General features: G+C 38.5%; 2 protein-coding genes across 2 annotated transcripts; both read left to right on the top strand.

Moving 5' to 3' along the window:
• Positions 1 to 38: 38 nt before the first annotated feature.
• pigv (phosphatidylinositol glycan anchor biosynthesis, class V) lies at positions 39 to 2,515 on the top strand. Its single transcript, XM_056762688.1, has 3 exons — positions 39 to 373; positions 608 to 1,762; positions 1,847 to 2,515. Exons 1-3 carry the CDS (start codon positions 284 to 286, stop codon positions 2,153 to 2,155), a joined length of 1,554 nt encoding a protein of 517 aa, XP_056618666.1. The 5' UTR covers positions 39 to 283; the 3' UTR covers positions 2,156 to 2,515.
• A 180-nt stretch (positions 2,516 to 2,695) lies between these two features.
• On the top strand, positions 2,696 to 12,095 carry zdhhc18a (zinc finger DHHC-type palmitoyltransferase 18a). Its single transcript, XM_056762596.1, is given in 10 exon segments — positions 2,696 to 3,615; positions 4,056 to 4,216; positions 4,344 to 4,493; positions 4,671 to 4,808; positions 5,978 to 6,029; positions 6,562 to 6,664; positions 6,820 to 6,929; positions 8,520 to 8,622; positions 9,911 to 10,047; positions 10,049 to 12,095. Coding segments are annotated over 10 exon segments (1,380 nt in total). The 5' UTR covers positions 2,696 to 3,376; the 3' UTR covers positions 10,236 to 12,095.
• The last annotated feature ends 2,300 nt before the right edge of the window (positions 12,096 to 14,395 follow it).

The raw sequence follows: 14,395 nt of genomic DNA, 5'->3' as shown, positions 1-14,395 counted from the left end.
TAAAGAACACCACACCGGAAGTAAATGTTTCGCTCGTTTCTTCGAGAGCACTATCGCTAATTTCAGTGTCTCTGCAATACATTAGAGAATATAACTAATGTACAGTTCTTTAAAATGTATTTTGTTAGTATTATTTTGTTGCTTTATCAGCTACAAAAATGAAAGCATGCTGCATCCGTAATTGTGCTTATTGTTGATATTATAGATGAATCATGTCTAACGTTAATCATTTACTGAGATTGAACTAACACTAATTTTGTAATCGTTAAGTTTCTACAAAAATATGCCGACTTCACACCATCGCACAGATCGTGATGTGTGGACAGTTGCAAGGTTTGCCACTCTTACGCGACTGCTTTCTCTATTTCTGCAGGTACGTATGTTAAACACAAGCGGCTAAAATAGCCTTTAAATTGTTTTTATAGTTAAAACAGTTGTTACAGTTAAAATATTCGTGGTGTTGGATAAAACACTTACTGTTTTTAAAAAGTTGTTGTATAGAATTAATAAATGCATTGAGTTGTAAAATTGAGATTAGGTTGCCACCTACTGCACAAATTGTGAACTACACAAGTATCTATAAACGAAATCTTTGTGCATTTTGAAGGCTGTACTGAATGCTGTTGTTCCAGACCACAAGGCAGATGCCTTCAATCCACCACGAACAGAGGCCCCTCTCCTTCTTGATCCCACCATTGAAACATTATTTGGTGGCCTTAGTCGCTGGGATGCCGAGCATTTCCTCTTCATTGCAGAACGAGGTTACTTATATGAACACAACTTTGCATTCTTTCCGCTGTTTCCTGTCCTTTTGCGAATATTTGCGGACATTGTACTGTGGGGTCTCTCTGGATTGCTCTCAATGCATGGACGTTTGCTTGTGGCCGTAGCTATAGGCAACAGCGTTCTCTTCGTCCTGAGTGCTGTGGCACTATACAAACTGAGTCGGCTGGTGCTACAAGACAGAAAACTTGCCCTTATTGCGGTCCTAACGTACTGTTTCACTCCGGCCAACGTTTTTATGGTAGCAGGATACTCCGAGACTCTTTTTGCATGTCTCACCTTTGAGGGCCTTTGTCTTCTAGAAAAAGGGTTCACTTTTGGATCTTGTCTTCTGTTTGGATTTGCTACCGGTGCTCGTGCCAATGGACTTGTGAATGGTGGATTTCTGCTGTACCTCACCCTGCAACGGAGGCTTGCACATACTCGGCCTCTTCGTAAAGGAGCTATAGAGAGCAGTAGATGGGGTCATTATGCCTTGGCACTTACTCGGTTTTTGCTGACAGGAGTATTTTACTCTGCTGCCATTGCACTGCCATTTTGTTTGTTTCAGTTTTATGGCTACCAAACATTCTGCCACCCAACTTCTACTGATAGGCAGGTTCCTCCCTTGCTGCTTAATCTGGCTCAAGAAAAAGGGTACCGTGTGCCTGATGCACTGTCTCCAACACCAATTTGGTGCCAGTGGCGAGTTCCGCTTCTCTATTCCTACATCCAAGATGTTTATTGGGACGTGGGCTTTCTCCGATACTTCAATTTAAAACAAATTCCCAATTTTATTTTAGCAGTCCCCATTGCTACTCTGGGGCTTGTAGCCTCATACACATACATAATGGCTGCCCCACTGTTTTGCATGTATCTGGGGCTTGGAGACAAAGGAAAACATACAAAAACACGTGGCTTTTATAACCAAAGAGTCTTTGTTTATGTTGTGCACAGTTCTGTCCTTCTTCTGTTTGGAGTGTTCTGCATGCACGTCCAGGTAAGACTCTTGAAACTGATAAGAACCACGTTTCACATAGGACATATGCTGGTCATTTCAACATGATTTTTGTCGTCATTTTAGGTGTTGACAAGATTTCTTGCATCCTCCTCGCCTGTGATTTTCTGGATCGGTAGCCACCTGCTATGTCAGTATGAACCTCTACTGCAAGATGAAAATCTTTTTAACCCTGACCAAAGACAACAGCAGAAGGATCACTTCAAATCCACGGACAAAAGTGCGAAAGACTGGATGTGTAGAAATAATCCAATTATTTACCTTTTGATGCACTGGAGGAGTTGCTCCTTTTATACACGCTGCATCCTGGGGTATTTCATATCATACTGGTTTTTAGGTCTGGCTCTGCACTGTAACTTTTTTCCCTGGACCTAAAACGTTGTTGGAGCAAATAGATTCACTATTCGTAACATTGAAATGACTATCTGAATGTTGTACAACTTGACAAATATTGTGGCAGCTAAGTTGTTTTAGAGAAACATTTTTGTCATATAGTAGTTTTCATACTTGCGAAGTATCAAAGATTTTCCTTGCATTAAACATTGCTGGTGTGGCTATACATTCTATTGTTTCCAAACCAAAAATATATGCTCGACTGTTATGTTTTCACCCATGAAAGTTCAGACAGTTTTAGTTTGTTCTGAAGTAAACAAATTGAGCAGATTGTAAACTGTCTGCATTTTTCGGTCTATTTATATTCTATATTTCACTATCTAGCTGGTTAAAAGTATCACAAATTTGTTAACAGTATAAACAATGCTTTGAAATGAAGTTGATGTAGTAATTTTTATTTGTTCACAGTTACTAACGTTACATTATCACATCCAGCTGCCGTTCGCTCCCACAAAAAAGAAATAACCACACGGAGGGCGGGGCATAAAGTCCCGGAAACAATTTTTCATTGGTCAACTGAGATGACGCTACCCTTTCAATTTATCGTTCGCTTGGCTCAGGTAATCCTCTGCTAAGGAACTGTTTCACTGGGCTAAACATTATTGTGTCGCGACCGTCGGTCAACGGGTTGTTAAATTAGCGATAAACTAGATTTTAACATTAAACCTTCTTTTAACGGATGAACTACTAAAAATCTTCGTCAGACAGTCCGTGACGCGAGAAGCTGAGCGTCGTCTGTGTGACGGTTGAGTAGCGCGTGAGGAGGAATGTCAACCGTGTTAGCTTAGCTTTCTGAGTTCAGTGTCATGGCGACTCATATTTCGCAAGACTTTAAACGTTATCGTGTCATGAACATATAATGAATTCGTCTGTATATTCCCTAAATTGGATATTTTGGGGCAAACGTGTGCATTGAGCGGCACACAGTGCTTTGTTGACCTCTGTTGCGGAGCTAACTTATTTTGGTGCTGTAAATGGTATTGACATTTAAGTTACCGTACAAAAACATCGGATGTAAAAGACTTTATACTTATGACGGTATCACCGGCAGATGTCGTGGAAGTTCACAACCGAAAGCTTTTTTACGGTTTTGCCTTGTGTTTAAGACCGGGCTTGGTTTTAGGTTAACGGTCAGCAATCAGAATTCGACGTCTGTGTAATAAACAGTGCCGAATAATACTTCTATCGATTACGTTTTTTACAATGAAAAACTGTGAGTATCAACAAATAGACCCCCGGGCACTAACAGCCTCTACCACCCGGACCTCCACCCCGTCCTGCGTGAGGAAAAGCCCCCATCGCCTTCGGAGGAAATGGGAAGTTTTTCCTGGGAAAAATCGCTTTTATTGTGATGGACGTATTATGTTATCTAGACAATGTGGTGTGCTCCCTATGACGATCGGCCTTATTTTCATCACCAGTGGCTTGTTTTTTACGTTTGAGTGAGTATATATTCACACACACACGCACAAACCACATGTCTGGTTTACTATCTTCGTGGGACAGTCCATAGGCTGTTTTTTATACTATACAAACTGTATGTTTTATCCCCTAAACCTAAAGATCATGGACAAGTTTTTACACTCTTAGATAAAAAAAACTATTGTTCTGTACGATTAGTAAGCTTTATTGACCTCAATTTTGGTTTCCACAGTGACAGGGGTCCCCATGTGGGTGTGCATTAAGGTTTAACTCCCCACTGGGATATAAAAACATGTCCACACACACAGCGCCATTGTTTGACAATAGAGACATCTCCACCAGTCGATGTAGCTCTCCCTGTAACAGTTTCCTGTTGCTCTGACCGGCACACAAATTTACAGTTATTGTCTAAGTTGTTATCTTTGTGTACGTCTTTAACTTTGTGTCTGATTTCTAACAGTTGCCCCTTTCTGGTGGAGCACCTTACCATCTTCATTCCAGTGATTGCTGGGGTGTTATTTGTATTTGTGGTTGTCACCCTCCTTCAAACCAGTTTCACAGATCCAGGGATTTTACCAAGGGCTTTGCCAGATGAGGCTGCAGACATTGAGAAACAGATTGGTGAGTCCCTAACGGAAATAAACTTGCGACATTGTTAAAAAAAAAAAAATGTTGTAAGTTTACATTTTTTGGGTGGGTGTATATGACATGAAAGTTGTTTTTAATGTATGCGTGTCATATTTTAAAGATAATTCTGGGTCCTCGACATATCGTCCACCTCCTCGCACTAAAGAGATTCTTATAAATGACCAGGTGGTCAAACTCAAGTACTGTTTCACCTGCAAGATGTTCCGTCCACCCCGGACGTCACATTGCAGCCTGTGTGACAACTGTGTGGGTAAGACGGCATCTCTTTATTGAGCATACAAAGTATTTCCACCTTTAAAGGCTATAGAACATTATGTTGCTGTGATGATTTACTACCTACACCCTTAACTTCCTCAAATGACAACATAAATGACAAATGAAAAATGCACAGACATTTCCTGTAAGTGACTCTCTGTTCCCCTTGCAGAGCGGTTTGACCACCACTGTCCTTGGGTTGGAAACTGCGTCGGGAAACGCAACTATCGCTTTTTTTACACCTTCATAGTGTCGCTGTCCTTTCTGACCTCCTTCATTTTTGGCTGTGTGATCACTCACCTCACTTTGCGTAAGTTTCTCAATTAGTTTTACATCACACAGAGATCAAATCTCTCCAGACTTTGTTTACGTCTTGTAATATGGATTGTGTATGTTTGATCGGATCACAAGTGGTCAGCTGAGGTGCAGACGTCTTCAATGCATCTACTGTTACACTTGTGATTGGATTTCGAGTGAAGTGTCACACACACATGCACGTACACAAAGAGGCCTCGAGCTAACATCTCTTGTGATATGAGATGGAGCAGGAGAGTAGCATCATGCCAACGCAATGTACCAAAAACAGCCCCCCAAGAATTGAACTTTACACTCATCATGCGATGGTCAAATATCATGAAAAAGCTTTCAGGTGCAACAAGATGATGCTCTTGGCTTCCTTCTTCCCATATGTGGGCTGCTCTGAAAACATGCAAAATGATTGCAAGAAACAAAGTGTTCTGGTTAGCTAAACAAAACAATTGCCACATTTTTTCTGCCTGTCAATTAAAACACTTAATTTAGGATTCAGTTCACTTTAGTCATGCATGTGACTGATAAGATTTACATCCTTATTTAAACCAAATAGATGATTCATTTGGGAGGTCTTTTTGCGTTTGTTCAGAATGAATCAAAAGCTTTCTCCCCCAACAAAACTAAGGGTTAGCAATTTATCTCAGACATGACAGTCAGAGACATTTTTAGTATAAACTCCGTGAGGATCACAGCAGCGGCGAGTAGAAGTGACTGATTTGCATTTGCTTTCATCTGCTTGTCTCTCCTATGCTAAAACATGCCTGTGCTTAATATGGTCTCCATTAGAATTGTTATGGGCTATTATTATTTTTGTATGCTAGTTTAATGTGACATAGCTTACATGACATTGCTGGTCTTTTGAATGGTCACTTTTAAGCCTGCCGCAAATGACACAAAATTAATATATACATTCAATATGAAGTAAATGTATTTTTTAATGTAACAAAAACATTTGTAAAAAAAGTAAGTTAAATGTAAAAAAAATGATCTAGCTAGTAGTCACTGTACTAGTCACTATTTACAGTATTAACATTGTAACACTTCATTAACTTTGTTTATTGTGATCAAATCACCTGAAACAGGTAAAGCCTGACTGTAAACTGTAAATATTACATTTTCTTTGAGCAAAACGGATGATGGTGATTGTATCTCTTTTTTTGTCAACAGGATCACAACGTGTGAACGGCATCATCCAGGCAGTACAGGAGACTCCAGCCAGATATCCTTTTTGTTTTACATTAATGCGTTTACATATTACGTTATGCATTTGGCAGATGATTTTGTCAGTTATATCATGGATTTTATCATTATGTGTGTTCTCTGGGACCTAAAATCCTGACATTTGCACATGTCAATTATTCATACCTCTGTCCATCCCTTTGTATGATTGTTTTTTCACAACCCATCCCTAAAAACACACAAAAGAAAGGTTAACAGTGTTCACTGTGTGTTTACAGAACCATTGCTGTAGGTTACGCCATCCCTTTCGTCCCTAATCAGTTTATAAGAGTCACCACACCCTGCCTTTGTCTCAGCATGCCAACAGTTCCCACTACATACTGGTGTCCAGCATCTTTTCAGGTTTGCGGTTGAAGACTAATAGGTCTGGATGACCTCCGAGAGTCACTTTTGGTTCACATGGTCTGGCAGAATGACAGTACAAGCAAATGTGACAGAGTTAGACAGATTTTTTTAGTGTTGGACATCAACACACGTTTATAGAAGATTTGCACCCTTAACCATTCCTGCACTATTGCGGAGCTGGTCATTTGCTTCTTCTCTATCTGGTCCATTCTGGGTCTGTCAGGATTCCATACTTACCTGGTGGCCTCTAATCTCACGACTAACGAAGATGTAAATATCACAAAGATTTCTTATTTAATCAGTAATATAAATGTATATATTAGAATATTGAATTACACAATGGTAATTTCTATAATAATTAATTATTTTTTTAATGCAAAGATCACACCGTCAAATTGAATAACAGGCTTATTTTCTTTCTGTAGATCAAAGGCTCTTGGTCCAGTAAAAGAGGGGAAGAATCAGGAAATCCCTACAGCTACAACAACATCTTCACTAACTGCTGTATGGTGTTATGTGGGCCTGTGCCTCCCAGGTCAGTACATCATAGGGACTTTCACACTTGAAATCATTAACCCCGGGTTATTCTAAACTCCAGGTAAACAGAATCCTGGGTTATCTGTTTCAGGTTTAACACTGCTTATAATTTGCCAGGGGTTAAGAGATGACCCTGGGTATTCAAAAAGTGACAATTCACACTGTACATCACATAATTCTGGGTTAACATTCTTATTTGCATATTTTCGATGTCAACAGTCATGATTGGATACTCAGCGTCAAACTGACTGAATAGAAATAGTGTGTGGTCCCTTTAAATAACCGAAGACCTTGTTCCACATCCGAGAACAAATGACCCCTCGCAAATCCTTGTTGGCTATTTTATACCTCCTTTGATGTTTCTTACTCGATAAATAAAAAACTCAAAAGATTGTTTACACAGCACACAAGTTTCTGTGACTGTACACAGCTTGTGAAATGTGGTAAACGCTTTTCAGTTTTCATTGGATGTCCGTTGCTAAGCGTCTGGTTGTATCATTCTACCCCCACTTCGTTTCACACTGAGCACATTTGAAACCACACTGCAGTGTTAACCCTGCAAAAGCGTTGCTTACCTTGCTTTTATAACCCCGGGTAAAAAAAATTGGTAACCTGTGGTTGAAAGCGAGGTTTCGAATGAAGATACTCCGGGGTTAAGCGCAGTGAGAAAAGCCCTCATGTGTATTATGTTTCGTAGTAAACATCATGGCAAAAAGTGTTTTTAGTATCAACCAAACTCTTAAGATACATAGGTCAGTGTATGTGATTTAAAGGGATGGTTCACCCAAAAAAGAAAATTATTTTATGATGTATTCATCTCTAGTTGTTCCAAACCTGTATACAATTTAATTGTTTGGTTGAACACAGAGAAAGTTATTTGGATGAATGCTTGTAACCTAAAAGTTCTTGTACCCCACTGACTACCGTAGTAGGACAAATTACAATGGAGGTGCCCCAGAACTGTTTGCTGTCCTTCATTATTCAAAATATCTTATTTTGTGTTCAACAGAACAAAAAATTATGAAGTCATTTTTCCCACTATGGTAGTCAATGGGGTTCATGAACTGTTTAGTTATTTACATCAATTGGCAGACGCTTTTATCCAATGCGACATACATTGTATTATACTATGCATTTGTTTTCGAAGTATGTGTATATGGTAGTATATGGTTATAAGCATTCCCCGGAATATCTTTCTCTGTGTTCATTAGAACAACGAAATTTATACAGATTTGGAGAAAGTCAAAGGTGAGTAAATGATGACAGGATTTGTATTTTAGGGTGAACTATCCCTTTAAAGGAACTTCACGGCAAGATTGTGCATGAAAAGAGAATTTTAGTGTGTAACCTATTAGTAACATATTTGCAACTTTTGCAACGATGATGTAAGGATATAATTTGAAAAGCTGATTTATAACACTGAAGTTGTTATCTTTACAACTCTATGCTTTGTCTATACTTTTCAAGCATGGTTAACACTTATTTACTGTCAACATTCGTGTCCATTTTAAGTATTTTATAGTTATTAGTAAAGAATTCATGATATGAGAAGCAAAATTCTGACTCCTCGTGCTACCTTGTTCTGCAGCTTGATTGACAGAAGAGGCTTTTTACCTTCTGATGACACACCTCCAACTGTCACCTCTGATGCTGATCTGCCTTCTTTCATGGCCAAAAATGACCCAAATATGGTAAGAACGCCACCTGCTGGCCTGCATGGCAACGGTGTTTAAAAGGATGACTTTTAAAATAATTTTGATGTGATTTTTAAAGCATTTTTTATAGACAAATGATTGTGCATTTGCTTACCCTATGAATTATTCAGTTTTCAGTTAATAGATTATTATATTTTGGTGTGTGTTGCTAAAAGTAATTGGGATATTGTTCATTAGTCTGATTTAAGGGAGTTGTTGTCCTGTGATGATTGAAGTATTCCTACATGTTTAACATTTAAACACCTTGGTCAAAGCTTGGCCTAACTCATTTTAAGTTTGCATTCATCACAGACAGAGTAGTAGTCAAATCAGTGACTTTTACGATTATAGCCTTGAATGTTTTGCATATTTAGGTCAGTTCATTATGTTTTTTTGACATGTATTTTTATCAAGCCCTGATGTATTAAGATATAAACCTCACACAGGAGGAGAACTGTCAGGAGTTTGCTCTCTCATGTACTGCCTGATGGCCCTGCAATCCTGTGAAGTTTGATGGTAAGGGTGTGTCATAGGACTGCCTGCATGCCATACTGTAGCCTCCTCGTGGCTCATTGGTCTTTATTCTGCTTTTGATTTCAACTGTTTGCTTTGCTTTCATTCTTTGCTTTAAACCACAATCATGAGACTCGTTTGTTTTGAGAGGAAATTGTTAGGATGGTTTTCTGCTCTCTGTTCCCATTCCGCTCCTGGTGTGTCGAGTGTTAGCCGACATCTGTTTTCACTCCATCTGGTAATGGTCATGCGTTTATACATTAGTGCTGTCTTTAGAGATCGACAGTTTTTCCTATATTATGTCATCGTTTCCTAATTACCGTGTCATCACGGCCCGGCCGTGCTTATCTCGTTGTCACCCGCTCTCTTGGGATTCTGTTGACTGTGGTCCTGGGCTTTGTAGATAATGCTCATTGCGGTGTACTTATCATGCACAGATGTTACGCTCATCCATCTGTCATGATGCATGTTCATCCTAATACGTAGGAAGTCTTTTCATTCACTACATATCTTCCATGAGACCCAGGAGATTCAGGCTGTATCATCCTGAGCTCATGGACCATTTTGTATTGTTATGTTTTTTTCAACTAACCTACTTTCTTTTTCATGCTCTGGCATCATGCTCTATATTGTATTGCTGTATCGTCTAATAACAACTAGTCCTTTTAACTACCCAAAACAATACCATTTTCCACCAATTGATGGCTGTGATAGTCCTTGTAACTGTCTTTGATTATGTTTATAATATTCATATGTTAACTTCTTTTTGCAGTGCACACAAGGCACAAAGGAGTTTTTAGAATCCATGGCGCATTCCACAGTGATCCAGAGCACCTGCGCTCCGGGCGCACCCAAGACCACCCCGGTGACCCAAGAAGGTATACTCGATACCATCTCCATCACTGTTTCTTCCCCCTACCGGCTGCACCGCCCGCCAGGCCCGACGCCCAATAGGCACATCCTTCTCTCAGAGAGGGAGCAAACAGGCTGAACTTCACACCCACAATCCCACCATACGTCTGGCCAGTCCTCCTTACACCTTTAACCACAGAACACTAAGTGACGCTCCTGACGTGGGTTTTATTCCACTGCACTGAGCGCTACATATCTGCCACCAGCAGCCTTGTGCAAGTATTCTCTTCTCTGTTTTTTACCACTGAGAACAGCATCACACTGTTTGAAGAATTGTCAACTGTGAATACTCAGGATTCTCTCAGGAAATATGCCATCAATCGACAGATGAGAATGGGTCTTTCAGGAGATGCTGTGTTTTCAGTCATTTTGCACAAAATTGTCACTGGATGAACAGTGTTCTTCAGAACCCTGATCCATTTTCAGCCTTTTGCCATCTTGCTTGGACTGAATGCAATAATAATATGCTTTGAAGTGTTAATTGTCTCTAAGAAAAGCCTTACGTCTTAGTCACAAGGCATGATGTTCTTCTGTTCATTTTGTTAGAAAGTATTTATACCAACAGGTAAATCGATAGAAGAGCATTTTTGATGGTGTATTGTCGAGTTCATGGTTAAAGTGTTAGATTTCATTTATTCTGTTACTGTTTGTCAGGGGTTTTTAACTCCCGTGTAATGTTAGGGCTTATGTGTTACAGTGTATTAACTGCTTAGTATTTCTCTTTGGTTTGTGTCATAGTATAGAATTTTTAACCATTTCAGTTTTGTTTGACCATACAAACAAACATATGCACCTCTGACTTCAATTTAAAGGGACAGTTCATCGGAAAATGAAAATTTTATGTCAATTACTCATTCATATTTTGTTTCTAACCCTGTGGCACAAATGAGAAGATATGAGGTCAGAAGCGTTGTTGGTTCCCAAAATTCTGCCCAATGTCTCCGTTGGTGCTCTAGAAATTATTTGGAATATCTTGAATAAACTATATCATATCAATTATCCGTGCTGATTTTAATACTGTACGGAGCAGCACAGAACCCAAACTTGTGTGACTGATTTGAATTTTACTGTGAATTTTCTACTTTAAAGTGCTGAAAAGACTTATTAAATATACACAACAAGGGTGCAATGACAGTGGGAAGAACGTGTGCTTTTACTGTTGTAATGTTGATTCTTAACTGATATATTTTAGCAAAAATGTTTTGTTTACTATGTTTATGGACTAAATCTACTATGGGAAGAAAGAGCCATCATTTATTACATCTATGGCTGTTGCGTTCATGGTTTCTTTTTAAAGGGGTTCAAAGTGTATTTTTTATCAGTTCTAGACAAAGTTTTCACTTTTCCTTCATGCCGCAAGTACAATATGTTTGGTGTAACACTTTCTTATTGTACTCCTTGTTTGCATTGTAATATTCCAAGAGATTACTTAAATCATAAAGAACCTGATGAAAGGAAAGTGATATCTGTTGATAGCTGAGAACAAACAGTCTCAACTCAAGTATTCACGAGTACAATTAAACTAGTCCTGTGTGGATCGGACATTAGGTTCAATTAAAATCCATTAGCAATTTAAAGTAGAAAATTCTGTAAAATGTTCATGTAAAGATGATGCACAGACATGAAATGTAATTATTAATTAATTGCAAAAACATAGTCGACCAATGTATGTGGATGGTTGTGTGCATAAGTTGCACTGTTTTTGTCCTCTGTAGGGTGGGTTAAAGACATGATTGTTATTATTAAAAGTTTGTTTCTAAACTTGAGAGCAGAGCCCTTTTAACTGGAACCTTTTGACTTCAGATTAATGGAGAACTGCTTAAATATGGATTATTTCCATCAGAATTACAAGAGTCTGGCACAGTGCATTTGGTGGCTATGTGTTGCACATTTAATGAAAAACTAGAACTTAAATAGAATAGATTATCACTGCCTGATGTGTCTGAGGGAAGCTAAAACAATTTTTTTACATTTTGACTTACATGTATTTTTTTCTCAAGGGTGTAAGTGAAAGTCTGTGAGGAAATAAAGAAATGTAATTTTTAGTTATGGGCATGTGGTTGACTTTTGGTTAAAACAATGCAGTGTTTTCAATCATTTGTTCTGTTTTGAGGAAGACAAACTGTCACAACAGAATTGTGTAATTGTTTGTCATTGCTACAGTATATCTAGTAGTATTCGTTTAAACAGTAGATGGCACAGTTTTCCACTTCTTTTGCATGAATGAAATGAGGACATTGTTTTTCCCGGAGCTATCAATCATAGCCTGACCAAACATTTCACATTCATAATACTTGAGCTATTTTGGACATGTCAGAACGGGTTCCCTTTTCATGCACATTGCAAAGATCCGATGTAGAGTTATGACTTACTCACTTTGACTGCTTTGGCTGTATCTCTGGGACCTCAAGCTAATTCTGGTAGTCTGTTGTAATTGTTTTGCAATTTGCAATTAAGGAAATGCATATTGCTGGGGTTTCTGCATCCTCTTTCTCTTACTGTAAACTACGGCCAACATGTTTTTTCATCAAGATTTGGGAACGGTAGAGGAGGCAAGCAACAGCAACACCTTGAAGTTTGTCTTTGTAGTGAAACTAACCGTAAATTATTCCCATTGAAAGGAAACTGGGTGTTTTACACCTATCGAGCTAATAATCAAATGATGAAATTATTTACATTTACATTTAGTCATTTACCTGACGCTTTTATCCAAAGCGACTCACAAGTGGGGTAGGTAATGGAAGCAATTGGGACAGCACAAGTACAACAAAAGAGTGCAATCAAAAAGACTGGTCTAATATAGCCTAACACAGTATACAGAATCATTCATTCATACTTTTTTTTTATAAATTATAAACTCAATGTTTGGGTTTTTCTGTTTTGCTTTGTTGTTACATGTCTGATGGAGTCATGTCCTAAAGATAAGTGTCTTACTTGCACAGACATAAAATAAGTTCTTACCTCTTCCTCTTATCCGTTTGCAAAAAAGTTAAGGTGTGTCTTTATAGAATACAGCCTGACCGCTCTCTATAGACTTTTGGACCATTTAAGACCACTTTGTATGGACAGAACAAGATCGCAAGCTTTTTTCTATAAGTCATAACTAGTGATGCGTTTCATCATATTGGTGTTATGTATTGCTTGTAATTTCATTTCAACCTGACTTCAAAAGCGCATTACATGTTACGTTTTTTCATTTTTTTTACGTAAGCCTTAACAGTAGGTTTACAGCCATAGATTTGCAGGCCTATAAAAATATGAAGGCAAGGTTTCTCAGCATCTGTGTCTAATATTACCAGTACCACATGTCAGGAAACCTCAGGAAAGGGTTCTGTATCCGTTTTAAATAATTTCAGTTTATTGTTCATTTTTAATCCTCTCTGTTTTGCTGCCTGTAAGCATTCTCAAACGGTTAGTCTAAAGTGTAGTATCAATTATTATGCGCTGGTTATTTTGTTAATGCAAAATCAAAGTTGTTAAATTTTCGATCTCCTGCACTGGATTTCATGGAATGATAAATCAACGTTCCTTAGTCCTCTGAATTCTACAAAGGCTTTGTTCTGGTCAGATGAAAAGGGCAGCATTTTATAGTACATGTCACACCATTGATGTATAGGGCAAAACCATAATGCTCTTCAGATGGATACTGGGTTGAGTACAAAGGGCTTATCCTGTATGCAGAGACTTGAACGTGTAGCTCTTCAAAGATGCGAGTTTATGCCCTCTTCCGTCTGATTCATTGTCAGCCAAGCAAGCCTGCAATGATTTAGGCATGGCGAGGGAATAAGATGAAGAGTTGCATTTATCCAAATTCCATTAATTTCTTGGCCACCATTGACTACCGTAGTAAGAAAATTGCAAAGGTTATCAAAAGTGCACCAGAACTGCTTTCCCACATTCTTCAAAATTTCTTATTTTGTGTTCAACAGAACAAAGACATTTATACAGCAATTTTGGTATTCGATGGTAGCCAAGAACTGTTTGGTTACAAGCATTCTTCCAAATATCTTTCTCTGCGTTCATCAGAAGAAAGAAATGTAAAGGATGACAGAATTAAAAATTTTGGGTGAACTGTTCCTTTAACCAAGCAGTGTGTGTCAATAAGTCTTTTTTTTTTTAACTATAACCAATCAAAAGATGAAATACGCTGGCTGTCCGCCAGTCACTGAGTTGAAGTCAAGCCAATATTGTGACGTCTGTCATAAATTATGAGGTTCAGGAGATAGCAGGGTGTAAAACCTCACACGCACTGTTGTTGCAGTTTAAGTTGATTGCAGTAGATGAAAGATTAACATGCACAAAAATGAAATTGTGTCATCATTTACCTTAATCTTGTACCCAACAT

This window comes from Triplophysa dalaica, chromosome 12 (genome assembly GCF_015846415.1).
Source record: "Triplophysa dalaica isolate WHDGS20190420 chromosome 12, ASM1584641v1, whole genome shotgun sequence".
Taxonomy (NCBI): Eukaryota; Metazoa; Chordata; class Actinopteri; order Cypriniformes; family Nemacheilidae; genus Triplophysa; species Triplophysa dalaica.
The sequence above is the reverse complement of the archived record's forward strand: the minus strand, read 5'-3'. Positions and strand labels throughout refer to the sequence as shown.